At 65.6% G+C, this 24,437-nt stretch overlaps 1 protein-coding gene across 3 annotated transcripts in view; it reads right to left on the bottom strand.

Moving 5' to 3' along the window:
- Nucleotides 1-435: 435 nt before the first annotated feature.
- Nucleotides 436-24,437, bottom strand: part of LAMA5 (laminin subunit alpha 5) — a 48,206-nt gene continuing 24,204 nt past the window's right edge. For 2 of the 3 annotated variants that reach the window (XM_059705121.1, XM_059705123.1), the window contains 64 exons: nucleotides 23,984-24,036; nucleotides 23,665-23,770; nucleotides 23,479-23,531; nucleotides 23,281-23,386; nucleotides 22,754-22,853; nucleotides 22,445-22,601; nucleotides 22,181-22,319; nucleotides 21,829-21,971; nucleotides 21,641-21,747; nucleotides 21,394-21,547; nucleotides 20,841-21,001; nucleotides 20,659-20,767; nucleotides 18,522-18,619; nucleotides 18,226-18,427; nucleotides 18,003-18,129; nucleotides 17,362-17,501; nucleotides 16,434-16,549; nucleotides 16,139-16,350; nucleotides 15,573-15,777; nucleotides 15,254-15,398; nucleotides 14,967-15,107; nucleotides 14,464-14,625; nucleotides 14,220-14,321; nucleotides 14,047-14,130; nucleotides 13,130-13,360; nucleotides 12,708-12,821; nucleotides 12,454-12,581; nucleotides 12,254-12,334; nucleotides 11,936-12,150; nucleotides 11,404-11,504; nucleotides 10,943-11,123; nucleotides 10,689-10,838; nucleotides 10,195-10,346; nucleotides 10,018-10,128; nucleotides 9,722-9,833; nucleotides 8,991-9,155; nucleotides 8,665-8,861; nucleotides 8,363-8,479; nucleotides 8,066-8,220; nucleotides 7,733-7,874; nucleotides 7,541-7,643; nucleotides 6,907-7,017; nucleotides 5,948-6,127; nucleotides 5,705-5,853; nucleotides 5,455-5,625; nucleotides 5,219-5,355; nucleotides 4,989-5,142; nucleotides 4,697-4,830; nucleotides 4,464-4,626; nucleotides 4,234-4,356; nucleotides 3,995-4,140; nucleotides 3,761-3,893; nucleotides 3,541-3,684; nucleotides 3,228-3,358; nucleotides 2,952-3,128; nucleotides 2,725-2,866; nucleotides 2,462-2,607; nucleotides 2,198-2,390; nucleotides 1,950-2,120; nucleotides 1,682-1,844; nucleotides 1,451-1,584; nucleotides 1,277-1,370; nucleotides 972-1,091; nucleotides 436-870 (listed from right to left, as the gene is read on the bottom strand). In XM_059705121.1, coding sequence (XP_059561104.1) covers nucleotides 707-870; nucleotides 972-1,091; nucleotides 1,277-1,370; nucleotides 1,451-1,584; nucleotides 1,682-1,844; nucleotides 1,950-2,120; nucleotides 2,198-2,390; nucleotides 2,462-2,607; nucleotides 2,725-2,866; nucleotides 2,952-3,128; nucleotides 3,228-3,358; nucleotides 3,541-3,684; nucleotides 3,761-3,893; nucleotides 3,995-4,140; nucleotides 4,234-4,356; nucleotides 4,464-4,626; nucleotides 4,697-4,830; nucleotides 4,989-5,142; nucleotides 5,219-5,355; nucleotides 5,455-5,625; nucleotides 5,705-5,853; nucleotides 5,948-6,127; nucleotides 6,907-7,017; nucleotides 7,541-7,643; nucleotides 7,733-7,874; nucleotides 8,066-8,220; nucleotides 8,363-8,479; nucleotides 8,665-8,861; nucleotides 8,991-9,155; nucleotides 9,722-9,833; nucleotides 10,018-10,128; nucleotides 10,195-10,346; nucleotides 10,689-10,838; nucleotides 10,943-11,123; nucleotides 11,404-11,504; nucleotides 11,936-12,150; nucleotides 12,254-12,334; nucleotides 12,454-12,581; nucleotides 12,708-12,821; nucleotides 13,130-13,360; nucleotides 14,047-14,130; nucleotides 14,220-14,321; nucleotides 14,464-14,625; nucleotides 14,967-15,107; nucleotides 15,254-15,398; nucleotides 15,573-15,777; nucleotides 16,139-16,350; nucleotides 16,434-16,549; nucleotides 17,362-17,501; nucleotides 18,003-18,129; nucleotides 18,226-18,427; nucleotides 18,522-18,619; nucleotides 20,659-20,767; nucleotides 20,841-21,001; nucleotides 21,394-21,547; nucleotides 21,641-21,747; nucleotides 21,829-21,971; nucleotides 22,181-22,319; nucleotides 22,445-22,601; nucleotides 22,754-22,853; nucleotides 23,281-23,386; nucleotides 23,479-23,531; nucleotides 23,665-23,770; nucleotides 23,984-24,036 — 8,957 coding nt within the window. In that variant the 3' untranslated portion in view covers nucleotides 436-706. The remainder of the gene's footprint in view (nucleotides 871-971; nucleotides 1,092-1,276; nucleotides 1,371-1,450; nucleotides 1,585-1,681; nucleotides 1,845-1,949; nucleotides 2,121-2,197; nucleotides 2,391-2,461; nucleotides 2,608-2,724; nucleotides 2,867-2,951; nucleotides 3,129-3,227; nucleotides 3,359-3,540; nucleotides 3,685-3,760; nucleotides 3,894-3,994; nucleotides 4,141-4,233; nucleotides 4,357-4,463; nucleotides 4,627-4,696; nucleotides 4,831-4,988; nucleotides 5,143-5,218; nucleotides 5,356-5,454; nucleotides 5,626-5,704; nucleotides 5,854-5,947; nucleotides 6,128-6,906; nucleotides 7,018-7,540; nucleotides 7,644-7,732; nucleotides 7,875-8,065; nucleotides 8,221-8,362; nucleotides 8,480-8,664; nucleotides 8,862-8,990; nucleotides 9,156-9,721; nucleotides 9,834-10,017; nucleotides 10,129-10,194; nucleotides 10,347-10,688; nucleotides 10,839-10,942; nucleotides 11,124-11,403; nucleotides 11,505-11,935; nucleotides 12,151-12,253; nucleotides 12,335-12,453; nucleotides 12,582-12,707; nucleotides 12,822-13,129; nucleotides 13,361-14,046; nucleotides 14,131-14,219; nucleotides 14,322-14,463; nucleotides 14,626-14,966; nucleotides 15,108-15,253; nucleotides 15,399-15,572; nucleotides 15,778-16,138; nucleotides 16,351-16,433; nucleotides 16,550-17,361; nucleotides 17,502-18,002; nucleotides 18,130-18,225; nucleotides 18,428-18,521; nucleotides 18,620-20,658; nucleotides 20,768-20,840; nucleotides 21,002-21,393; nucleotides 21,548-21,640; nucleotides 21,748-21,828; nucleotides 21,972-22,180; nucleotides 22,320-22,444; nucleotides 22,602-22,753; nucleotides 22,854-23,280; nucleotides 23,387-23,478; nucleotides 23,532-23,664; nucleotides 23,771-23,983; nucleotides 24,037-24,437) is intronic. The other variant, XM_059705122.1, reaches the window with a different exon arrangement.

Below are 24,437 nucleotides of genomic sequence, written 5' to 3'. Positions count from 1 at the left end.
CCTGGGGAGGTGGGCCATGAGAGCCCCCACCACCAGGCTCTCCCCGCCTGTCCCGTGCTGTCCCTCTTTCTACATTTATTTATTTATTTTTAAATATATTTTATTGAGTTTTTACAGAGAGGAAGGGAGAGAGAGAGCTAGAAACATCGATGAGAGAGAAACATTGATCAGCCGCCTCCTGCACATCTCCTACTGGGGATGTGCCCGCAACCCAGGTACATGCCCTTGACCGGAATCGAACCTAGGACCTTTCAGTCCGCAGGCCGACGCTCTATCCACTGAGCCAAACCGGTTTCGGCTCTTTGTACATTTAAAAGTCAACACTCATAGGGCATGTGCGGGGGTGGGAACAATGGGGAGAAGTCAGTGGGGGAAGGAGACATGTCATACTTTAAACAATAAAGAATGAAAACAGGTGTTAAAAAAAAGACTCAGTTACATAAGCTCCTTTTTAATTTTTGTTTCAAGAGAAGGGACCAGTGATTTACAGACTTCTCATTTAAATTGGTGGAAGGAAAATCTCACAATTATAAATGATACAAAAAAACCCATTTTATTGTAAAGTTTCATTTAAAAAGTCAGACATATAACTTAAACCATTTCCTGTAGACTCAAGCCTAGGTAAGTTTATACAAACTTCATCTAGGAGACTGGCGGAGGGTGGTGGTGTCAGCAAGCTGTTAGGACAGCAGGCGCCCTGAAGGTCCTATGTGGCCGGGCAGCCACTGGCCCCCACCGCGCCCTGGACACCCGCAGAGCGCGGCAAGGTGACAAAGGCCCGGTTCACCATCAGATTCCTCATGCAGCCTTGGTAGAATGGAGGCCAAGGGTGTGTGGGGGTGGGGTGCCCAGCCTGTGTGTCCGAGGGTCCTGGGGTGCAGAAGAGGAAGGGAGACAGGGAGTGAGAGCAGGTGACCCCAGTGCCTGGTCCCCGAGGGGCAGCTCCCCACCTGGGCTGAGGTCACACTCACCGGGCAGGCCCCCCAAGTGCAGAGGCACTGGGGCGCTGTCTGAGGCCCGCAGCATGGGACCCAGGGTCTGGTTGCTCTGGGAGTCCACCTCCAGCCGGAGGGCGGTCCTGCTCTTTGTCACTGCGGGACACAGGCTCCTTGTGGCTGGACTGGGAGGGCCTCCCGGCAGCCGCAGAGCGAGAGGGCCCACGGGGGTTTGGCCTCTGCAGCTCCGTCCTCCCGAGTCCCTCCCAGGCTCTGCTCTGCAGAAGCAGGGCTGCAGGGTGTCAGGAGTGTCTGGTCGTGGGACGGGGGGCCCAGCTCACCTGCTAGTTGGTGCCACTGCCCGTCACACAGCTCCTTGGAGAGTGTCACCGATGTGGAGAACTTGCCGGCACCATCGTCTGCCCACAGCAGGACCTGGGTGGGGGCTGGGCATCAGGAGGGTCCTGCCAACCCCAATTCTGCCCTTTGGCCATGGACCCCCCACCCCGACTTACCTGCTTCTCCAGCACCTGCAGCTCTAGGTAGGGGGGCACCTGGAACTGGCCCAGGTGGAAGATGAGGCCTGCGGCTGTCTGGGGCCGCACCTCCAGCCTCAGGCTCACGTCAGGAAGGGTGGTCCCCAGGGTGTCTGCGGGGAGGGCCTGTGAGGGGACGAGGGCCTGGCCATGGCTCCCTCAACCCCACAGCCCAGGGCACATGCAGGGAGTGGGGGACAGCAGACAGACCTAGAGTGATGGCTCCCCTACTGCCAGCAAAGAACAGACCCATCTCCAGGGGTTCTGACAAGCAGGGTGTGACCCCCACCATTCGGTTGGGGGTACTCAGGGCCTGCCCGTCCACCATCAGTCTCCTCACACAACCGCTGAACCAGGAGCTGCTGATAAACATCTGTGGGGGCACAGGTGGGTGGACATGGGGTCAGTTTCAGGGGGTGCTGAGGAGGGTGGGCTGGGCTGGGACCGGGCAGGGGATGCGGGGAGAGGCAGTTCTCACTGGGAGCTTGGGGCCGTGGACAGGAAGACCCCCCACAAAGAGCGTGTAGGGCTGGGGGCCTTCTGCCCCCTGATACTGCTGGCCAGGCTCCTGGCCAGGCTGCTCCTGGCTCTGAGTCCAGACTCCGTCCACCTGTAGCTGGATCCGAGTCCTCTCCCATCGCACAGACACCTGGGGGGGTGGGGGGGAGGCACATCAGTCGGGAGCCCCCAGGGCCCTGCCCACATCCCCTCTCTTCAGTCCCTCACCTTGTGCCACCGATCAGCTTTTGAACGCTGGTGACTCAGGACGCGGAGCTCGGGCCCTGGGCCTTGTGTCTGAGCCACAAAGTATCTGTGGCTCAGGAAGAGCGCCAGGGAGGGGCTGCCCGCCGCCAGGGGCACAGCGAGGAGCAGGAGTCCTCTTCGGGTGCGAGGGCGGACCACCATGGAGAAGTGGGACCTGGAAGCCAGCAGCCAGGCGGGTGTCAGCCTGGGCAGCCCTCACCCCGCCCCCACCTGGCCTGGTCTTACCAGTTCTCAAAGGGTGCCAGGACGGCTGTGAACTCCAGGTAACTGGACAGGGGACCTCCAAACTGGTAGGTGCCGTGGACGGTCCCAAGGGGCCGAGGAGGTGTGCAGGCAGAGTCCTGGGCGGGCTGCCGGGTGTGCCGGGAGACCTGTGGGGTCAGATGGGGATGCAGGGGTGCTGAAGGGCCACCCCCAGCTCCACCTGCCTCCTGCCCTTTAACCTCACCCCCTGCCCTTGTCTCTCCCCCAACGCCTGTGGTGCCCACCTTCTGAGCCACTGTGGCCTGTAGTCCTCGAGGTGCCTGCACTGGTGTCTGGGTGCCAGGGGCTGCTGGGGCACACCCTGAGCTCACGTTGATACCGCCCACGTTCTGCTGCAGGTCGAGCACACGCTGGGGCCCCATGAGCCTGTGAGGACAGCGAGGGCAGTCAGCAGCTGGAGGCACCTGAGCAGGTGGGGTCAGCACAGCCCCCCTGACACCGCTCAGCGCACCGTTGCACAAACACGTTGGTGATGCAGCCGCTGAAGTTACGGATGGTGTTGGACGCCCCCAAGCCTCCCAGGAGGAGCCGATGGGGCCCCTCAGGCTGTGGCTGTGGTTGGGGCCTGGGGGGCGGCCCCTGGTGGGGCTTCATCTGCTGAAGCTGGTCGTCCACGTAGAGCCAGACCCTGTGAGCAGAGCAGTGTTTCGCCACCCTGTCCGCACACCTGCAGCAGCTGCACCCAAGACCCCGGCTCCGCTGCCGCCCCACCTTGTCCCCGGCTCACCCTGTGGTGTTGCTATAGAAAGCGACGTAATGGGGGAAACCATCAGCAAAGCCCCCTGGCGTCTTCACCTCGGTCGTCACAAACCGGAGGTTCACGTGGCCCTGCTGCAGGGACACCTCACATGGCCCAACCTGGGGACAGTGGTCAGGTCAGCGGACCAGGCCAGGGGCCCAGACTTCCTCCAGCCACGTGGGCCCCACACTCTGCTGCAGTTAGTTTCAGGGAGGGCTGGGCAGAGGTGAGACTCGGGGAGGGAGGGCTAGGTCAGGCTTGGGGAGCAGCAGGCGGTCAGACCAAGACTGGGTGGACACACCGGAGATGCTCTGTGATACAGCAGACCGCTGTCCTGGGTGCTGCGGAAGCCGAAGCCGGAGTAGACGCTGCTGGTGAGGGGGGCCACATCTGGGAGCTCCAGGGGCAGGAAGCCATGGCCATGGAACGTCATGGCCCGTCCCACCTACAGGGAGCGGATTGTGAGGGCCCCAGCAAGCCTGCCTGAGAGGGGCTGCTGGCTGGAGCGGGTGGGGGCTCACCAGCAAGTCCGCGGTGCAGCCGGCACTGATGCCCGTGGTGTTCAGCCGCTTGAGATCCACATACTTGCCCAGAGCTTTGATGCCCTTGATGCAGCCACGCACGGAGCCTCCGGATGGGAAGAGCTGGCGCAGGCTGTCGGGCAAGCAAGTATTGGGGCACTGGCCTTGGGGAGGGGAGGGGGGCCGGGCGTGCTGAGACAGCGTGGGACCCCTGCCTGCCCTGCGTGTGCTCACCTCGGGGGCAGCTGGTCCGGAGGCGCACCCCCCAAGTAGTAGGCGTTGGCCAGCTCCAGTACATTCTCCTGCTCCACACTGAACACATTGGCCCTCTCCACGCGCACCAGCACGCGCTTGCGGCCCCCCAACAGGAACACCTGGATCTGATGGCAGGCCGGGGATCCTCAGCACCTGCGGTGTTCCCGCTGCCAGCCCAAACCCGCCTCGCCCCGCCGATCCTCCGGCTGTAGCCTTACCGCCTTGCTGTCCACGGTCAGGGGCGGAGGGGGCTGCATCGGTTTGGCCTCCTGCAGGCCCTCACCAAAGTCATAGAGCAGCACCAGGCGGCCTTCCAGCACGGCCAGGCACAGGAACTGGCCCTGTGGAGTGGGTGGGTCAGCATGGGGCGGGCCCAGCAGGCGGGGGCGGGGCCAGAGCGAGGCAGGCCGAAGGGTGGGTGAGTAGGGGTGGTGGGGGGCGGGCTCGCCTGGTGCTGCAGGAAGAAGATGATCCCACTGTAGGACACCAGCCGCAGCTCCTGCTCGAAGCGCCTGGTGCTGCTGATCTGACTCTCCACTTTGATGCGGGCAAAGCCAGAGCCCTCCAGGTAGGAGCCGTCGGTGAGCCATGGGTCTCCAGTGGACTTGGTGCTGCAGGTCAGAGGTCAGTCAGTGGGGAGTGGGCCGAGGAGGGTGAAGGGCGGGCCCAGGCCGTACATACCGTGCACAAGGCTTGTCCACAGCTGTGTTGAGCTGGAAGGTCTTCTCGAAGTTGTAGAGACTGACCACCGCCTCGTTGAGCGTGCCCATCTCGATGCAGCCCCGGTAGCGGGGGAAGCGGAGGGGCTCCGGGGGCTGCGGGCACAGCAGCTGGTCAGGGCGCCTCCCCACCCGAGGCAGGCCCCAGAGGAGGGGCTCAGGCTGCGCAGACCCACTGAAGCCAGAAGCCCAGCAGGACTCGCTGGGACGAGAGTGCAGAGGGGTGGCCGCGTGGCAGGCCCTGCGAGGCTCACCGTGAAGTTGCTGGGGTAGCCCCCCACATAGAAGACAAAGTCGTCAGGCTGCAGGCTGAGTAGCCCCTCGGCCCCAGGGGCCACTGTGTCGCCCTTGGTCTCGTGGCTCATCTGTTTCTCCACAGTGACAGACATGTGGCCAAACTGTAGGGTCCTGAGGGCAGAGCGAAGAGGTTGGGGCGGACATGCAGCCTGCCAGGGGGCGGGGGAGCGCGGGGCAGGCCTCCCACCTCTCAAGGCTGATGGCTGCAAATTCCTCCCCAATGTCCTCGTCGATGCTGAGGGTCGCGGGGCCTGCGCCCCCCAGGCGGTATACCCAGTGCACCTTCTGGTTACGCAGAGCCACACCCATGTAGTCGCCAGTGGCCTGTGGTGGTGGGAGACTCGGTGGGACAGGAACCCAGTATGGCCCACCCACTCCAACCTGGTGCCCATCTCTACCCAGCCTGCCAAGCTGGCCCAGTACCTGGCGGCTGCCCATATAGAGCACAAACTGATCCTCAGAGACCTGGTCGGACGCTGGCTCTGGGCCCTGGAGGTAGAACTTGAGGGCAGTGTAGGCAGCGAGGTCAGTGAGGTCCCGAGGGGCACGCAGCTGTACCCCCGAGCGCCCGTTGAACTTCATGGACACCTTGACCTGTGTGCAGGGTATATGGCCCATCAGCATCCACCAGCCAGTCCCCCAGACGCCCCCTTCTTCTGGCGCTGGTGCCCACCTTGCTGGCAGCTCCTCGGGCCTGGGCAATGAGCTCCCGCACACGGCCGATGCTGGCGGACAGGGCCAGGCTGGCGTTGTGCCCCCCACGGTTCTCTAGCAGGTTCAGCTTGGCCAGTAACTGTGGCAGCGTCTTCTCCAGGGTAGACACTGCAGGGGGGAGGGGGAAGGGGGATGTGGCCTGAGAGCCCCGCTTCCCCCGGCCCACCTGCTCTCATAGGTGCTGCGTGCCTGGGGGGCCCACCTGAGCGGCCGGCGTCCAGCACCACCTGCCCCAGGTCCTGGCTCTGCAGACCCCCGTACTGGCCTTGCCACTGCTCCAGGTTTCTCTGCATGTCTCGGAGCCGGGACTGCACTCGGGCAGCCGTGTCCTGTGCTCTGGTGGCCACAGCCTTGGCGTGAGCAATCTTCTTGCTGGTCTCGTCTGTGGCAAGCCGTGGGCAGGCTTCAGCAGGGTCAAGAGAAGACCCTCCTGGCCTCCCCTGCCCTCAGGGACATCACCAAATCCCCTCCACTAGGACTAGCACGGGGGGCGCCGAGGACGTGGAAACCCACCCTCCCTCGCCCACCAGATGGCTTCTCCGTGCCAGCCTCTTGGGCCAGAGCAGGGTCACCCTGAGCCTCCGCTCAGCCCTGTCTCCCCATAGCCACCACTGCCACCCCCAGGCCATGCTCATCTCCCCTGTGGCCCTGCCAGAGCCACGCTCACGATGATGCTCTGCCCTGGGCGGCCACAGGGATTCCTCCAAAGCCAGTCAGCTATGGCTCCTCTGCTGCGAGCCGCCTGGGCTCTGCCACCCTGAGACTCCACCTGGCTCTCCTGCCACACCAGTCCCCTTGCACCCCCATCCACCTCCCTGCCTGCCTACAGACTGTACCTTCCCCGATGTCCCAGCCTCCTGACCTCCCTCCCCCGTAATTTCTCTCCAAAGCACTTCCTGTCCTTCCCGGTTTTCACTTGCTACTTGGGTCTGTTTTGTTTGGTGTTTGTCTCCCGACCAGAGGCGGGTCTCCAGGTCCAGGTCGCCTCCTTCGGGGTTCTCTTCAGCTGCCCTGGCCACCATTTTGCATGGCACGGGGGGGGGGGGCTGTGCCCCCACCACAGAGCCCTATGGGGCAGGGCTGGCTGGAGTGGCCGGGCAGGTGTCTGTTCACCTCGGGGACAAGCAGTGAGGGCAAGGGCAGGAAGGAGGTGCAACCTACCTGTGTCCATAGCCAGCATGGCCTGCACCTCCTGCACCCGGGCTGCCAGCTGCTCCTTCTTGGCCCGGGTATCACGGAGCTGGGTCCCAGTGCCCTGGAGGGTGGCCCCCACTGCAGAGGAGGCAGCCATAGCACCAAGGAGCCCCCACCCCCAGTGCACGTGTGCAGCCTACTTTGGCTCCCTGACCACAGAGGCCTAAGGCGGGCCTGCCCACTGATAGATGAAGACATCCAGTCAGCAGGGCTCTGGCTCAAGGGGAGGGGTGAGAGCACCCCGAGTCTCAGGGCTGCCTCCCAGTCCCACAGCAAATATGTAATCCTCCCCATTTTATAGACGAAAGCATGGAGGCTCAGAAAAGCCAAGCCATTGCCCACAATTCTAGCTAAAGGGGGACCATTCCCACTCCCCTCCTGCCCTTTCTCATCCAAAAGTCTGCCATGCACACAGCCTCCAGCCAGGGCAGCAGGAGGAACCATCAGCTGGTCCCGTGCCCTCTGCCCTCCACAGCCCCAGGGTGGACACACCAAGCCAGTGGGGAGCAGGGTCCCCATAAGGGGCAGCTGCCACTGGAACAATGCACAAACCCACACACGTGCCCAGAAGCTGAGGGTCCCTGCAGCGCCCAGCACTCACCGCGGCCCAGCCTCTGCTGCTCCCTGAGAACAGCCTGCTCCAGGGCACTGCTGTTGGCCCGCAGCTCCCGGGCTCGGGGCGCCAGGCCCTGCTGCACCGCCATCTGCAGACATGGGGACAGGGCACACTTCATACCCACGCAGTGGGAGCAGCAGGGCAGGGGCAGGGGCAGGGGCAGGGGCAGGGCCTCACCGCCCACGTGTGGCCTGCCTGCTGCAGTGCCTGGCCGGCTGCACCCTCGGCGGCCTGCACAGCCCGCAGGATGCTGCTGTAGGCGTTGGCGGCCTCGATGGCCCGCTGGATGAACCGGTCCTGGTTGACTCCACGGATGATGCTGTGGAGGGAGGGGCCCAGATATCCTCAGGCCGGCACATGGGCCCCCACCATCAGTTGCTAGGCCAGCCTCCTGTGAGGACAGTGACTTCTCCCTCTAGGACCCGCCGGACCAACTGTGCCCCCTGGAGGCCTTGACTCCCTGGCAGGGACCTGACCGTGTCCGTAGGGCACCCCCGCTGGGCCCCGCACCTGGAGAGGTTGTGTGCCAGCTGGTCCAGCTGCCGCGCGTGGGCCTCAGCAGCCTCCACCAGGGCCACCTTGCCACTTGCAGGGGAGAAGGCGCGTATCTTCTCCAGCAACGGTGTCCAGGCCCCATCGAGGCTGGCAGCCAGGTGCTCATACTCCTGGGGGCAGAGGGGCTTGGTGAGACCCTTGTCCCCACCAAGCCCCTCTCGCTAGCCTGATCTGGGACCCCAGGGGTCACACTCTGCACGCACACTCGTCCAACCTCGCCTGGGGTACAGCCCTGGGAGGGGCAGTGCTCACCTCCTTGGCCCGGTCCATGCCGTGCAGAAGCTCAGAGACCCGGGCCAGGGTATCGCTGGCAGCCTGCAGCGTGTCCCTCAGAGTGGCATTGTCACGGAACAGCTCCTGCTTCCAGTGCTGGAGGGATGAGGAGTGAACAGGAGGGGACAGAGGCAGGATGAGGTGAGGGGGTGGGTAATTGGGTGAGGGCTGAAGGGGTGAAGGAGGGTGATGAGAAAGGTGGGGCTTCAGGGCAGGGAGAGTGAAAGGGTGAGAGGAAGTGAGGGGGGTAAAGGGGGGGGAGAGGGAGGGAGGTCCCGCACCAGGGCCTCCTCCAGGCGCTCCTGGTTGCGGCTGTTGAGTTCCTCGGCCTCCCGTGTGGTGCCCACTGCCCGGTTCAGGGCTTCTCGCAAGTCCATGAGGCCAGCCTCATGCTGGGCCAGCTGGTCACGCGTGCGGGCAGCCAGCGCCTGGTTCCCCTCCCAGCGGCTGGTCAGCTGCTCCTGCACGTGGGCCAGCACTGGCAGAGACCCAATACGGGGATGGTCACTTGGGCAGTGACCACTCCATGCTGACCTCAGCCCCGGGACTTCTGGCTGAGTCCTCGCCCCTCCCCTCCCCACCTCTGCCCTGTGGGCCGACCACTCACGTCTCTGGGCCTCATCCAGCTCGGCCTCAGCCACTGCCCGCGGGGCCCCCAGGTCACGGGCCCGCATTTCCCCAAGCAGGCGGTCCACCTTGGCCAGTGTCTGACGCAGCTGCTCCCCGGATGGGGCCGAGGCATTGCCCGGTGACAGGTGGTCTGTCATGAGCTCTGAGCGTTTGAGAAGGTGCCATCAAGCCCAGGGCAGACCTCGGCCCACTGGCTCCCAGGCCGAGGCCCTGCCCCGGCATCATCAGCACATCCCAGGAAGCTCCCTGCCAGCCTGGCCCTCTGGCCCACACCCCTCACTCCACAGCCCCACAGCCCCATCCCTCTGCTCAGCCACTCCCTTGGCCAATCCCTCCGGTCCAGCGCTCAGCTGACTGCACTTCTCCCGGACTCTTGGGCTGGACCAGGTCCCCTCTGATCTCTTCTTGGTGTTGCATTTCCGTTTGTAGTGACGGTGCTCACCATCGAGTTTTCCCAGAGAGGTAGGGTGCCTGTGAGGGATGCTCAGGCCCATTCTGCAGTGTCCACCCGCCCTCGCGCTCTGGCCACACCCGCCACTGCTCCCACCTCCCGACCGCCCTGCTGTTCCCTGGGGGAGCACCATCTCCCCGTTGAAGCATCTGGACCCTGCCGGCTCCTCAAGGTCGAGCCGCCTGGAGGCAGCCCCTGCTCTGAGCCTTGAGCATCGTCTGCTCACCCGTGCCCCGCCTGCCTGGGCCAGCCCCTACCGCTCAGGGTTCGGTCCAGGGCCAGGATGGCCTTCAGCAGCGCCTGTGCCCGGCCCAGTGTGGCCTCCGTGCTGTCCAGCAGCTGTCCAGCCCTGACTCGGGCCCCTGTGGCCTGTGGACACAGTACCCCATCAGCCCACAGCCTCTGCTGGCCGGAGGGTGTGGGGAAAGGCCAGGGGCCTGGGGAGTGGCCTTGGGCCCGAGCCGAGGGTCGGGAGTAACAATGGATGGTTTGGGGCTCAGGGAGAGGGGCCTATGGGAGGAGTCTGCTGAGGGGGAGGGGCCTCGGGTCCTGCCTGGCTGTCCATCCGCTGGGCGTCCTGCCCGAGACTCTCGCTCTGTCTCTCCAGTGCCTCCAGCTGCTGTGCGGTCTCACGGCGGGGGCCTGCAGGGCTCCGGAGCTGGCTCTGGGGGGAAGGGACAGTGAGGGCCTGCCGCCTGGGATGCGGAGGCCAGGGGCCACAGCTCCGTACCTGCAGGTCCACGATGGAGGCATTCAGCCTGTGCAGCCGGGCCCAGGCCAGGGAGCTGGTGTTGACGCCTCGCAGCTGCTCCCGGATGGCGGGGAGGAGGGTGCCGGCCCGCTCCAGGTCGTCCAGGAGCAGGACCACACAGTGGTCACACACTGCGGGCAGGCGGCAGGTCAGTGCAGGGCGTGGGGTGGCCATGGGCAGGGAGGTCTCGGGGTCCACGTGGTGGGGATGGGTCAGCCAGGGGTCATGGAGTTGGCATGGGGGCACTGAGCTGGGCTACGGGGACAATGCTGGTGAGGGCCAGAGGTCTCATTGGGAGGGGGTCTGAGGGTCAGTGGAAGGACAGGTGTGGGGTCCCTCGGAAAACTGAGAGGGAAATTTGAGGCCACAGGACTCCTCTGTAAGTTCAAGTTAGTGCTGTGGTCACCAGGGCAGTGCCAAGCTGGGGTGAGACGGGTGTGGTCAGATGGGTGGAGGTGAGTGTGGGGACTCACCTTCGCAGTGCACGCCACCGCTCCCAGGACCGCCAGGCACCAGCACCTGGTGCTGGTGGCTACAGGTGTCACAGCGCTCCCCGCTGAGCCCAGGGGGACACGTGCAGCGGCCCGTGTGCACGTCACAGTGGCCCTCCTGGCACTGGCAGCCTGGGGCGGGGGAAGGGTAGGATAGGGTGTGTGGCTGGCAGAGGGACCTGGGTCCCCGCCACCCTGAGGGCCCCACCCCATGGAGCCCGGCCTGTCGCACTCACGCCGGCAGCCCTGCTCGGGGAGCCCCCAGTGGCCGGGGGCACACTCTCGGCACTGGAGCCCCCCGGCCCCTGGCCAGCAATGACACTGTCCACTCTGGGGGTGGCACTCAGAGCCCTTGGAGGCTGGTCCACAGGCGCACGGGCGGCAACCCCCGCAGCCCTCGAAGCCGAAGTGTCCTTCCTGCAGGCACAGGTGTGGTCACAGCTCTGCCCATCCCTCAAGACCCAGCTTCCTCCACTCCTTCAACCATAAGTTTCTGCCCTGGCAGCCCCAGGCCCGCCTTCAGCACTGAGGCCCACCCCTGCAGCCCCAGGCCCGCCTTCAGCACTGAGGCCACACCCCTGTAGCCCCAGTCCCGCCCCTCCAGTCCCGAGGCCCCACCCCTGCAGCCCCAGGCCCCCCTCCAGTCCCAAGACTCCACCCTCGTACAACAAGGCTTGCCCCTCCCAGGCAGCCCTACCTGACAGCGGTCGCAGCGAGGTCCTGTCACACCTGCCTTGCACAGGCAGTACCCGCTATGGGGGTCACAGGCCTCGGTCCCACACGGGGAGCAGTCGCACCCTGCAGAAGACGGGCTGTGACAGCAGCCCTCCCCGCACCAAGCTTCCTCCTGCCCTCACCAAGCTTCGTGAGCTCCTGCCCCTCCATCTCCTCCTGCCCCCATGGGAACCCCGGGACCTCACTTTGTACCCACCTCCTCCACCCCTGCTCCAGGCCACTCCAGACGGCCAGGCCCTCCGCTCCCATCACACAGCTGCTGTTTACGTCCCACTCTGCCCTCCTCCCCTGCAGCCCAGGCTCAGCCAGGCCTGGCAGGAGCCTCACGGGATGCCTCAGCAGAGGCCAGGCCCCAAGCTGCCCTGGGTCTTAAGGGGGAGGACTGGCTGGGTACACCCTCTTCCTGCTGGGCCCAGCATGGGACACAGCCTGCTCCCAGGGGACACCCAGCATCGTCCCCACACACACTGGACCACTTCTCCCCTGGCGCCTACGGGTGCAGTTGCCAGGCAGCAGGGCGTTGCCATAGAAGCCCGGGGCGCAGGTCTCGCAGTGGGGCCCGGTGGTGTGGCGCAGGCAGCTGTGGCAAGCGCCCGTCAGGGGGTCGCAGTCCTTGAAGATCATGTTGGGGTCCCCGTTGCCGCTGCAGTTGCAGGGCTGGCATGAGCTGCCCAGCACCAGCGGGTTCCCGAAGAAGCCAGGGGCACACCTGAGACGAGGGTGGGGTCAGCAGCCGGTGTGGCCCTGCTTGAGTCCCGCCCCCACCCCCAGCCCAGCTTGCCCCCAGCCGCTCCTGCTCCTGCCAGGCTCACCGCTCACAGGAGGCTCCTGCGTAGCCGGGTTTGCAGAGACACTGGGGGCGGCCTCCTGGAAAGACGCAGCCCACCGCGAAGCTACAAAAACGGAGGGTTGTCACGCACCTGCACACCCCGCGGGAGCACCTGCGTGTCCAGGCTTGGCCACCGCCGCCGCCCGGACCTCCCGCGGGCCAGTGCCGACTCAGCCAGCTTACTTGTTGGAAGGCACCGACACCGGGCAGGGGCAGCTGACGCAGGGGGCTGCAGGGTCCTCTGTCCCAATGCGCACAAAGCCAGCCTGGCAGCGCTCACAATGGTCGCCCTCGGTGTTGTGCTGGCAGTCCTGGGTGGAGGGACAGGTCCGCACTGACGGTGGAGGCCCCAGTTCCCACCCCAACCCGGCTGGGGGCCCTGCCCAGGGCGCTGACCCACAGGTCCCCAGTGGCTCCCTCCACCGAGTTCCACTCACCATGCAGGTGCCCAAGCCTGGGATGCACAGGTCTGAGTGGCCATGGCACTGACAGGGGATGCAGCGACCCAGAAAGAGACCTTTGATGTCCCGGTAGTAGCCAGGGGCACATTCCTGGGGGGGGCATCGGTGGACAGGAAAGGAGGCTCACAGGTCAGATTCAGACCAGCGGTGGAGGGGGCAGTGGATGGTTAAGGGCTGGCAGGGACACGGGGTGACAGTAGATTAGCAGACAGAAGAGCAAGCGGCTGGCTCAGCCTGCGGTGGGAAGGTCGGGGTGCTTGGAGGGTGACACCCAGCGGGTGGAGAGAAGGGTTGGTGACACCAAGGGGGATGGAAGGCAAGAGTGGACGTCGCGCGGGGCGGGGGGCAGATGTGCGTGGGTGGGGCAGACGGACGGTGCCTGCCCCTCCCCACCTCACCTGGCACGAGTCCCCGAGGTAATTGGCAGGGCACATGCACAGCTCCACATTGCTGGCCAGAGGTCCCCCGCCCATCTTGCTGGCCACCTCCAGTGCCACCTTGCCCAGGGAGACAGCTCTGGAGAACTTGGAGAAGAGGGCGCGGATCTGCAGCTGCTGCAGGCCGGCCAGCACCATCATGAGCTCCTCGCGGGACACGGCGCTGTGGGTCTCCGTGTGCCGGAAGTTACCCTGCAGGGCCACCACAGTCCTCAGGGGGCAGACCAGGAGCCCAGAACAGACCCTCCCGTGGGGACGGGCTCCCAGGTCATGTGGGGCAGGAGGCGGTTACACCCGAAGCTGGAACCACCCATCCTGGGGGAAGCAGCGCCGGTCCCTACCTCGCCATCCACAAAAGCCAGCTTGGGCATGTGAGATTTTAAACACACAAAGGTAGTCTAAGCTTTTAGAGAAAACGCATGTGCGTGTTCCTGATCTCAGAGAGACAAATACTTCCTTAAGAGAGACACAACAATACTAACTGCCAATGAGAAATCCATGAATCTGAGCACATAAAATGTCAGAACCGTTCTTCAGAAGACATCGCAGCAAAAGACAGGTGAGCCGGCCGCTGGGCGGCAACAGCCATGTCTCCAAAGACAGGAATGACTCAGAGCTCCTCCCGGAGGGTGGACAACAGGCCGAGAGAGAAATGGGCGAAGACACACACAGGGCCCAGCTGGGAGCAGGGACGCGGGGCCAGCATGGGCCGGGCGCGCTGCCCACGGGCAACCACGAAAGCGAGCGTGGGACCAGCCCTGTCCTGCTCCTGGACCACCTTCCGACATGAGCGGGCACAGCAGTCCTGGCCCCTTTTCGCCTTTTCTGGGCCAGGCTGGGTTCCGAAGGGAGGCGGGCCTCCAGCCAGCCCCACTCACTTCCACCAGCTGCAGCTGCCCCCGGTGCACGCGCCCGGGCTCCGAGCGTCCCGGCTCCAGGAACATGATGCTCATCTGGTTGCCCTGGGGAGGTGGGCACGTGCGTGGTCAGGGCCGCCCACTGTCCTGGCCCGGCTGTCCCCGCCCCCACCCGCCGCGCCGCCCGCGGCCACCTGCAGCAGCACGTCTGGCCTGCTCTCTGTGGGGAGGAACACATCTCCCCGCGGGCTCTCCGCGTGCAGCTCATAGCGGAGCGTCCCCCCGTAGGACGACACCTGGAGGGGGCAGAGGAGTGTGACTGCCAGGCCCCCGCCACAGGCCAGCGTCTTGAGCAACACTGGGCCGGTCCCGCGGGTTCCCGGAGCCCCCACGCCTCCCAGGACACGGCACCCTCCTGGGCCCGATGTGCCCGCTCACCCGGTCCCCCAGGTAGGAGGGCGGTGCGTGCCAGTACAGCTCCGGGACGGTCTCGGGGACGTGCTGCAGGTCCGCGTGGAGCAGCCCCGCCTCCGCCCGCAGCTCGTGGGGCACCACTTGCCGGTCACTGCTCAGCAGCATCCAGCCCTCCATGTCCGTGAACTGTGGGTGCACGGGCGGGGCATCCTGTGAGCCCCCACATCACAGAGCCCACCCACACTGCAAACCCGCGAACTGTGGGCGCATGGGCTGGGCACCCTGTGAGCCCCCACATCACAGGGCCCACCCCACACTGCAAACCCGAACTGTGGGCGCACGGGCTGGGCACCCTGTGAGCCCCCACGTCACAGGGCCCACCCCACACCACAAACCCGAACTGTGGGCGCACGGGCGGGGCACCCCGTGAGCCCCCACGTCACAGGGCCCACCCACACTGCAAACCCGCGGTGGGGGCAGCGTGTGCCCTCCCGGAGTGGGGAGCTCTGGCGGCCCGGCTCACGCACCTCCTGGCGGGTGTGGACGGAGCTCCCGCAGCGCTCCGTGGCACCGAAGCAGAAGCAGCGGGTGCAGCCTTTGGGGTTGGCAGCGTCCAGGGAGAAGGTTCCCAGGCGGCACTGGTCACAGCGGGGGCCCTGAACGTTCTCCTGGGCAGGGGGCCAGGGCAAGGCAGTTGGCCAGCGATGTCCTGGCCCTCAGCCGCCTCGGCTCACTGTCAACCCCTTGCCAACGGGCCACTCTCCCAAAAGCTTCTGGGGAGCCCGCCCTGCCCCCCCGGCTTCCTGTCCCTCACCTTGCAGTGACACTGGCCCGTGAGGGGGTCACACACGCCTGGCGCAGAGCCGTCCGGGTGGCAGTCACAGGGGCGGCAGCTGGGGTAGCCGTAGAAGCCGGGAGCACAGGTGTCGCAGCGGCGCCCGGCCACGTTGGGTCTGCACCTGCCGGAGGGCACAGAAGCGGACTGGGCCTCCCGTCTGCCAGGACCCCTGCCCCCCAGAACTGAAGGAGAGGCGCTACGACCAAGGAGGGCGTGTGGGCTCAGAACCCTCTGGACCAGAAATGCCACCCTGGGCCCCAGGACCACCTGGGTGACGGGCACCCGCCGGGCTCACTTGCACTGGCCGCTGTCCTTGTCACAGGTGGGGTCTGCCAGCTCCTGCACTCCGGGCCTCGAGCAGTTGCACTCCTCGCAGCCAACCAGCGGGTGGCAGCCGAAGGTCTGGGGCTGGCAGGTGACGCAGCCGGGCGGGACGGTGCGCGGGGGGCACAGGCAGTGGCCCGTGAGCTCATCACACAGGCGCCCCTCACAGTCGCAGGCTGCGGGGAGCGTGCGCAGCTGGTGGCCTCTGCCCCTCACGGAGGCCCCAGATGGCGGCCCTGGGCTCGAGGCCAGGACAGCCCTCCCCACCTCCCGGCCCTGCTCCACCCAGCTCTGGGCCCTAGCCTCAGGCAGCTGCTCTGATGTGGGGTCAGCCACCTGGAATCACCATCCTAGAACCTTCTGGACAACCCTGCAAAGTCTGGGCCGGCTGCTGCCTGAGGTCCCACAAGACAGGAGGTGGCTGGTCTGGTCTGCAGGCTCAATGCTCTGCTGACCCATGTCCACACTTCCTGGTGGGAAGCCCCTTGAGTTTAGGCACCACCCCCTCGCTGGCGGCCCGTGGACTGAAGTACTCACGCCTGCAGCTGGGGAAGCCCCAGTAGCCGGTGGCGCAGCGGGAGCAGTCTCGGCCAATGACGTGCGGGCGGCAGGGACACTGGCCCCCGTAGGGCTCACATGCGGGGCTGGTGGCACCTACTTCATGGCAGCCACAAGGCCGAGCCCCATTGTTGTAGAAGAGGGAGAGAGAGGTGGCCGCATCTCGGCAGAACTGGGACGAGCTGGTGGGGCTGGGGTGAGGGGCAGGTGGTGAGGCCGTCTCCCTGCCCGGAACCCCTGCCCTGCCCCCCGCCCCGCCCTGAGCCCAGCCCACCTGATGTGGTAGCCATGGGCGGCACACTGGCTGATGAAGTCGTAGGACTTGTCCAGAGGCTCCTCCTGGAGGTAGCTGGAGCTGTAGGCGTCCTCGGGGACCACCAGCACGTACTCCTAGGGAACCAGGTCTGGTCACCTCCCATGGGCCCAGCAGAGGGCCCGGGTCAGGAGACTGTGCCACAGGCCGCCCGCTGGAGCTCAATTCCGGGGGCCTCTGCACTGACCGGGCAGCTGAGACAGTGGGGGCACCACACCCCAGCCCGGACCCCCACCTTGACTGCTCAGAGGGAGGCCAGCCTCCGTGGCCTGATGGGAGCTCGGGGAGCTCGGAGGCAGCACCGCGGGAGAGCACCCAGCCTCCCGGGGCCCCTCCCTCCTTTTCTGCCGGGCACCCTTCTTCTCCACCCCCTGGCCCCGCCTCCTCCAGGGAGACCACTCTGACCAGCAGGACCTGGGCCACCATCTGTGCTCTTAGGCCCCCTCTGGAGTCTTATGTGGGGGACCTGGAAGTCCCCAGAGGCTGCTGGCCCCTGACCCCTGGCATGGGGCTAGGCCAGTGATGGCGAACCTATGACATGCGTGTCAGAGGTGACACGCGAACTCATTTTTTTGGTTGACTTTTCTTTGTTAAATGGCATTTAAATATATAAAATAAGTATCAAAAATGTTAAGTCTTTGTATTACTACGGTTGCAAATATCAAAAAATTTCTATATGTGACACGGCACCAGAGTTAAGTTAGGGTTTTCAAAATGCTGACACACTGAGCTCAAAAGGTTCGCCATCACTGGGCTAGGCCATGGCAGGCAGGGGACGCATCCTGGCTGAATGACTGCTGGTGGTGTGACAAGTGTGAGGCCGGGTGTGAGGAGCGAGGTGTGCGCAGGTTCAGGACATCTACATCAGGGACACCGGCCTCGGACTCACCACCCAGAGCCAGCGGCCCTCGGGCACACGCACGGTCACGGTGAGCTCGCTGTCGGTCACGTCCAGGATGGCCTGGCCCTCACACACCACCAGGCTGCGGCAGCCATAGCCATGTGGGCAGAAGGTGGCATTGGCATGCCCTGGAGAGGCAAGAAAAAGCAGGTCATCCCCAACACTCACAGAACCCCGGGCCCCAGGCCTCCTCCGGGCAGGGCCGTCCTGCAGTCGCCAGGGAGGAGGGACTAGGCCCTCACGCTACTCGGACCAGCCGTGGCCCTGGGCTTGACTGAGCGGGAACAAAAGAGGCAAACACAGGACACGTCATCAACAAGTGCCCCGGAGCAAACCCTCGATTGCCTGTGGGTGACAGGTGACCCCTAACTCCTAAAACAGAGTCAGGGAGGGGCTGGGAGGCGGGGCTGCCGGCACTGGACACTGAGTGGGCCCGGGGGCATCTGGTTTGAGAACTGATGACAGGAGGGGTGTGCGGACCTGTCACTCACAGCCAAGTGACAGGCACTGTGCCACAGGCCACGGAAGCCACACACCATCTGTGCACATGGCGTGGTGACCACACGGGGCTGTGTGGACGAGGGAGCCCCGCCCCCCCCGCCCCCGTCCCCCCTGCCAGATGCGCTCACCCTGCCAGATGCGGCCCCCGTTCACGAGGACCTCCACGGCGAAGGTGGGGTGGGCGGGCTGGTAGCCGTGCAGCAGGAAGGCGTAGCGGCCCAGGGCGGGCACGTGGGTGGTGAAGACCACCGTCCCCTGCAGGGACAGGCTCCGTGAGTGGGCAGGTGTGTGGACACGGGTTCCCCTGCACCTCCCGCCTCGCCCACACCCGTCTGCGGGCCGGGTCCTCACCTGGGGGTGTCGCAGCAAGGTGGGCTCGGCATCGGGGTCCACGGCAGTTGGGGGCCGTGGCTGGGGTCCAGACGGGGGTGCACCCGGCGTGAGCTCCTGCGAGTGGGTCAGCGGGAGGCCGGGCGGCAATGGCAGCACCAGGCAGTCCCTGAGGATGGTGGGCTGGGGCGGCTTCGGGAAGCGGGAGGGCAGGCAGGCGGCACTGGGAGGGGCACGGGTATGAGTGCCGGCCTGCCCAGTGTGCCCAGCAGGCCGCTCAGCCCCTCCCGCCGCTCAGCCCTTCCCGGCCCCACTACCTGCTGGGGTTGAAGGCCCCGTGGCTGCTAACACAGCGGACCCGGGGCTCCACAAACTCCAAACTGAACGTCTCCATGGGCACCAGGGTGATACTGTGCTGTGGGCAGAGGGCCAGGCGTGGACGTGGGTGCGCAGGTGGGGTCTGTCCACACTGGTGTCCAACCCGAGTCCTGCTCTCGACACCAAGTCCCTGCCTGGCTCCGCCGGCTCCTCCTCTGGCTGCACAACCTCAGCCCCTGAGTGCAGGTTCTGGGGCCTGGGCACCTCCCAGTGGTCCCCAAGGCCGGTCCTCTCCGCCAGCCACCCCACTGCCACCTGCAGGTTGACCGCCTGCCCCCCAACTCCCGGGATGGGTTTACGGCGGGCATTTCTGCCCAGTGCCGCCCACTGCGATGGGAAGTGCAAGCGAGACAAATGTGACCAAGCAGATACATCGCAGCAGAGGCAGGAACGCTGCGTGACCACGGCAACGCACGTGTCGGTCTCCCACAGGGTCAGCAGAAGGGCGCCCTGTGATTGTTACAGAAAGTCCCTGAACAGGCAGAGTAAGGGTGCTGCCCCTTTGGGGGGGTGGCTGCCCTGGGCGCTCTCCCATGTGCATGGAAAGCTGGACACACCCCAGTCCACGGCTGGGAAACGCATGGGGTCCCAGCAGACAGCCCAGGAGCAGCCGCAGCCGTCCCTGCCGTCAGCACGGCACACACACGGCTCCACGAAGAGGGACGAGCAGCCCTGCCACGGCCACAGGCCGCCCCTCGCGTGGCCAGGCTCTCGTTGGTATCGGACGCTTACATAAAAATGGCGCACCTATCGCTCTGAAACGTCCTGAAGGCCTAGGGAAGTGGCTGCCACAGACCGTATGCCACTTCGCAGAGGCCAACGCCACCGTGTCTGGCCTTGTGCTGAATAAACCCTGACGCTTGGTTCTGGCTCCAAAACAGTGATGGCGGCTCAGTCACCACGACCGGGTCAGCCCTGTGAGGCCCCATGAGGCCCTGGGTCGGCCCCGTGAGGCCCTGGGTCAGCCCTGTGAGGCCCTGGGTCGGCCCTGTGAGGCCCCGTGAGGCCCTGGGTCGGCCCTATGAGGCCCTGTGAGGCCCTGGGTCAGCCCCGTGAGGCCCTGGGTCAGCCCCGTGAGGCCCTGGGTCAGCCCCGTGAGGCCCTGGGTCGGCCCTATGAGGCCCCGTGAGGCCCTGGGTCGGCCCTATGAGGCCCCGTGAGGCCCTGGGTCGGCCCTATGAGGCCCCGTGAGGCCCTGGGTCAGCCCCGTGAGGCCCTGGGTCAGCCCCGTGAGGCCCTGGGTCAGCCCCGTGAGGCCCTGGGTCGGCCCCTGTGAGGCCCTGGGTCAGCCCCGTGAGGCCCTGTGAGGCCCTGTGAGGCCCTGGGTCAGCCCCGTGAGGCCCTGTGAGGTCCTGGGTCAGCCCTGTCTGGGTCGGCCCGGCCGCCATGCCGCTGGGCGTTAAGCTTCAGAACCCCGTCACGGACTCTTCCCAACGCCGGGGGGGCGGGGGGGGGGGGCCTGTTCGCACAGGGATCTGCTTTGGTAAATTATACCGGAAAATGGACTTTTATGAAGATCACCTTTCTTTCCTCTCCTACTCCACTGCATCGCACTTCCTTATGTGGCCATGGTGCTATTAGTAAATAAATAGACATGTTATGCCCCCAGGAAAAAACCCTGCAGGTGAGAGGGTTCTGGAAGAACAGAGACAGGGTACGAGCTAACGGTGGCACTGGTGACAGGCACCTGGGCTCAGTACATTCTACTTTCTTTGATGTTGTTAATCCTCACCTGAGGATAATTTTTCCATTGATTTTTAGAGAGAGTGGAATGGAGGGAGGGAGGAGGAGAAAGACAGAGAGAGAGAGAAGGGAGAGAGGAACATAGATGTGAGACACACATCGATTGGTTGCTTCCTGCACGCACCCAACCGGGGCCAGGGGTTGAACCTACAACCCAAGTACACGCCCTTGACCAGCAATCACACCCGAGGCCCTTGGGTGTGCAGGCTGACGCTCTAACCACTGGGCCACAGGCCAGGGCTCTTCTCTCCACCCTTTATGCGGGTTTAAGGTCTTCTGAGAGAGCTGCCACCACGGAGGTCCTGGGCATGAGGTGAGGTGTCAGGGCCTTACCAGGTAGAAGTGTGCCTGCTGGGCCGTGAGCCGGACGCTGGCCTCTGTGCCCAGGTGGAAGGCCGCCAGGTGGTGCTGCTCGTCCAGAGCGGTGCCCCGGCAGAGGGTGCTGGGGTGAGGCAGGGGCAGTCAGCAGGTGAGCAGCCCTGGGGCCCAAATCCTCCCACCTCCTCCCTGAGTACCTGTACAGGCAGGGGAGCAGAGTGAGCGCCCCCTGCTGGGGGAGACGCTGGGGCGTGTGCACGGCCACACCCACCTCCTGGTGGGCCTCCGCATTGGCGTACTCCACCACCAGGGCATAGCGGCCTGGCCTCGGTACCGCCACCTGCAGCTGGACGTCCACCTGGGGGGCAAGGCAATCAGAGGCCTGCCCAGCCCCCACCTGGAGAACAGGACCCCACATGCTCCCTGGGACACGTCCTTTCTACCCTTGCTGCCTGGGTACCCCCCCAACACTGCAGTCACTTGCCCTCTGCCCTCTGCTCACTCTGGCCTCCCCGTCCCCCCAGCCTCATCTCCGCAGAGCAGTGCCCAGAGGTCTAGCCTGAGTCTTGAGACTGACCCACCACCCGCCACGTCCTCACAGTGAGCCCAAGGGCTGGGGCCCAATACAGATGAGGCCCTGAGGGTGTCCTGCACCTCTCACTGCAACACGGACCCCGTCCCCCAGGCCAAGGGTACCCTTCCCCACAGGTCTCGGCCCCGCCTGCCCGCCGTGGGTCCCGGGACACGCACGTCATTGCCCTGGCAGACAGCCAGCAGGGGGTGCGCGGGGCTGAGCTGCTCCTGGGGGCAGGGCCGGGGGAGGCTGTTGTCACGCAGACACAGGGCCTCGAGCCCAGGAGCCGAGGGGAAGCCATCCAGGGGCAGGTGGGTGTAGAGTAGGCAGCTGTGTGGGCGACACGGTCTTCGGTCAGCATGGGGCCAGAGGCCTGAGTACAGTGACGGTCAGGCCCCCACCCCTCGCCAGGCCGGCCCTCACTTCTCCCCAGAATGCTGGGCGGCCGGCCGGAACGTGCAGGCCTCGGTCACCCGCAGCTGCAGCAGGGCCGCCTCGTAGTAGGCGCTGGGCAGCAGAACCACGTAGTCCTGCAGGTGGGAGGGGGGAGTCGGTGCTGCGGCCCGTCCACCCGCTCAGCCCCCCGCTACCCTGCTCAGCCCCCGCCTCACCAGGAGCACCCCTTCAGCCTCCACGAGCAGGGCCCAGGTGCCAGGGTTCAACACGAAGGGCTCCCCAAAGCCCCTCTGGGGCACGGTGACAAAGGCGGGCTCAGTGCTGGGCGGGAAGGCCACAGGCTGGCTCTGCTCCGTGCCTGGGGAGGGGGCGGGGCAGTAAGAACGGACACACCCCCCTGTCCACGCTCCCCAGGGCCAGCAGGGCAGGCTGGCTTCCCCTCCTATGCATGGCCCAAGTCGGGGCTGGGGCTGGGGCTGGGTGGGATGGAGGTGTAGGTGGATGCAGGGGTTTGGGACAAGGGGGGGAGGGGAGAGAGGTGTGGGAGCGGCCCTCCGATGCACTCACAGTTGGCACAGGTGGCAAATTTGCCCTCCTCCTGCACAGAGACCCGCCCGGTCACGCTCAAGGGCCCGCGGTTGACATATCGGAACACGAGCCAGAAGAGGTCGGGGGAGGTCACGTTCAGCCTGGCCACAATCCTGGGCTGGGGGGCACGGTAAGTCAGGGCCGCCCTCCCGCCATTCACAGCTGGGTCCCGTGGCCTCGGAGGCCTGCCCGCCCCGCCGTGCCCTGTGAGCTGCGCCCGGGGAATGGGCAGCCCACACCCACCTGGATGGGCGCCATTTGTGCGTAGCCCCTCCAACTGAAGTTCTCAAACTCGAGGGGGTTGAAGCCAAAGCGCACAGCGTGGCCCTCGGGCGTGGCCGCCTCCTCCAGCTCCAGGCGCAGGTGGTGCAGGTCCGGGAGGTAGTGGTCCGGCGCCGGCCTGGCCACAGCACGGGCGTCAGAGCAGCCCGCAGGCTGTTTGGGTGGGGCGGGCTCGGCCGGTACAGCCCCCAGGATCCCCAGGGACAAACCCAGAGGACCAGCTACTCCCACAGGCTGCTGCCCCCCAACCAATCGGAATGGGGTACCCACTCGCTGCAGGTGGGGCCATGCGTGTTGGGGCGGCAGCGACAGGCGCCCGTTCTCGGTTCACAGCCCTGGCCCAGCGCACCGCCAACATCACACCGGCAGCCTGTAGAGGAGGGGGGCGAGGTCGGTGCTGCCTGGCCGCCGCCTGCCGCAGTGCGCCTCACAGCCTGGCTCCGGAGACAGGCCCTGAGCCTCCGTCCGCCTTGTCAGGAGCAACAGGGGCTGAGAAGCCACCTGGGACTCTGCACAGGGAGGTTCTGAGTCCAGGCCCAGGGCAAGGGAACTCGGAATGACTGGTGATGTCTGCTGGGGGTGCAGGACCGGAGGGAGGGGCCTGAGAGCAGAGCCTCTCCACACCCAGCTGGGGCCTGGCCAGGCATCAGGCACAGCTCAGTGAGTCCCAGTCCAACACGTGGGCCTCCCCATGCCCAGACCCCACCCGGCTCCTGACTCCTCTGTCCCCCCCCCCCCCCCCCCGGCCGCAGCCCTCCCCAGGGCGTGGTCTGAGGGCCCAGGAGGCGGGCACTCACTGCGGCAGCCGAAGTAGCCGGCCTGGCCCAGCCCGAAGAAGCCGTCCTTGCACACTGCACAGGCCTGGCCGCACACGCGGGGCTTGCAGAAGCACTGGCCACTTCCCTGCGGGTGGAGGGCGGAGGTGGGACTAGGCAGGGAAGGGTGTCCCAGTGCATCCGCCTCTAGACCCCCAGCACCTTGGCCCCCAGACTCACCAGCTGGCACTCGGCAGCTCCACCCAGGGTGCCCCTGGGGTCGCAGTTGCAGCCTGGGGGAGGGGAAGAGCAGGCCTGACAGTGGGGGAGGGGGCAGGAGGGCCTGGACCCTGTGGGGCCAACCCTCCCCTCCCTGTCCCTCCAGGGTTCTCCCCCAGCCCCGGCATCCACTCTGGGCAGACTCACGGGTGCAGCCCTCAGGGTTGCTGGAACTCAGGCCCCAGAACCCAGGTTTACAGCGATCACAGCTTGGCCCCTCCACATGTGCCCGGCATGTACATGGGGCCTGTGCCTGGGGGAGGTTGAGACTGAGGGTCAGAGTGGGCCCCTCCCCTCCTATCCACAAACTCTCAGCCCTGGAGCCCTGGCCCTGCGCCATCTCTGGCATCCGCCGGAGTGGGGACAGAGGACCAGCAGGGGAACAACTGCACCTGGAGATTTCCACAGTGACCAACCAGCAGGGGAAGCAACGTCTCAGCCCCACCAAGGGCTGCCGTGGGCTCACCTCAGGAAGGACACGGTCGGCGGGGGCCAGGCCAGCAGGGTGGCAGGAGCCAGCTGTGGAGACACCCGCTCCGTCATTCCTTAGTCATTGACCCTGACGGCAAAGAATTCCCCAGGCCTGGCCAGGCCCCTCGGCTCCCACACGTGTAAACACGCATGAAGACGCGCACCTCCATGCTCTGGTCCCCACCCCACAAGGGCATGTGCCCTTCCCCCTCCCCAGCACATGGTTATGAACATGCAACAAGCGCATCCAGCACATGAACACAGGTGAACACACATGGACCCGTGCACAGCACATGGACACATGCACCGCATCTGAACACACATGGATACAACCATAACACATGAACACACATCCAGGAACAAACATGCGGAGATGTGCATGGACACTAACAAGGCACATGGATACGTACCCACAGCATACGAACCTCACATGAACACATGCAAGAACA

The sequence above is a fragment of the Myotis daubentonii genome, chromosome 8, assembly GCF_963259705.1.
Source record: "Myotis daubentonii chromosome 8, mMyoDau2.1, whole genome shotgun sequence".
Taxonomy (NCBI): domain Eukaryota; kingdom Metazoa; phylum Chordata; class Mammalia; order Chiroptera; family Vespertilionidae; genus Myotis; species Myotis daubentonii.
This window is presented reverse-complemented; position numbering and strand designations above follow the sequence as displayed.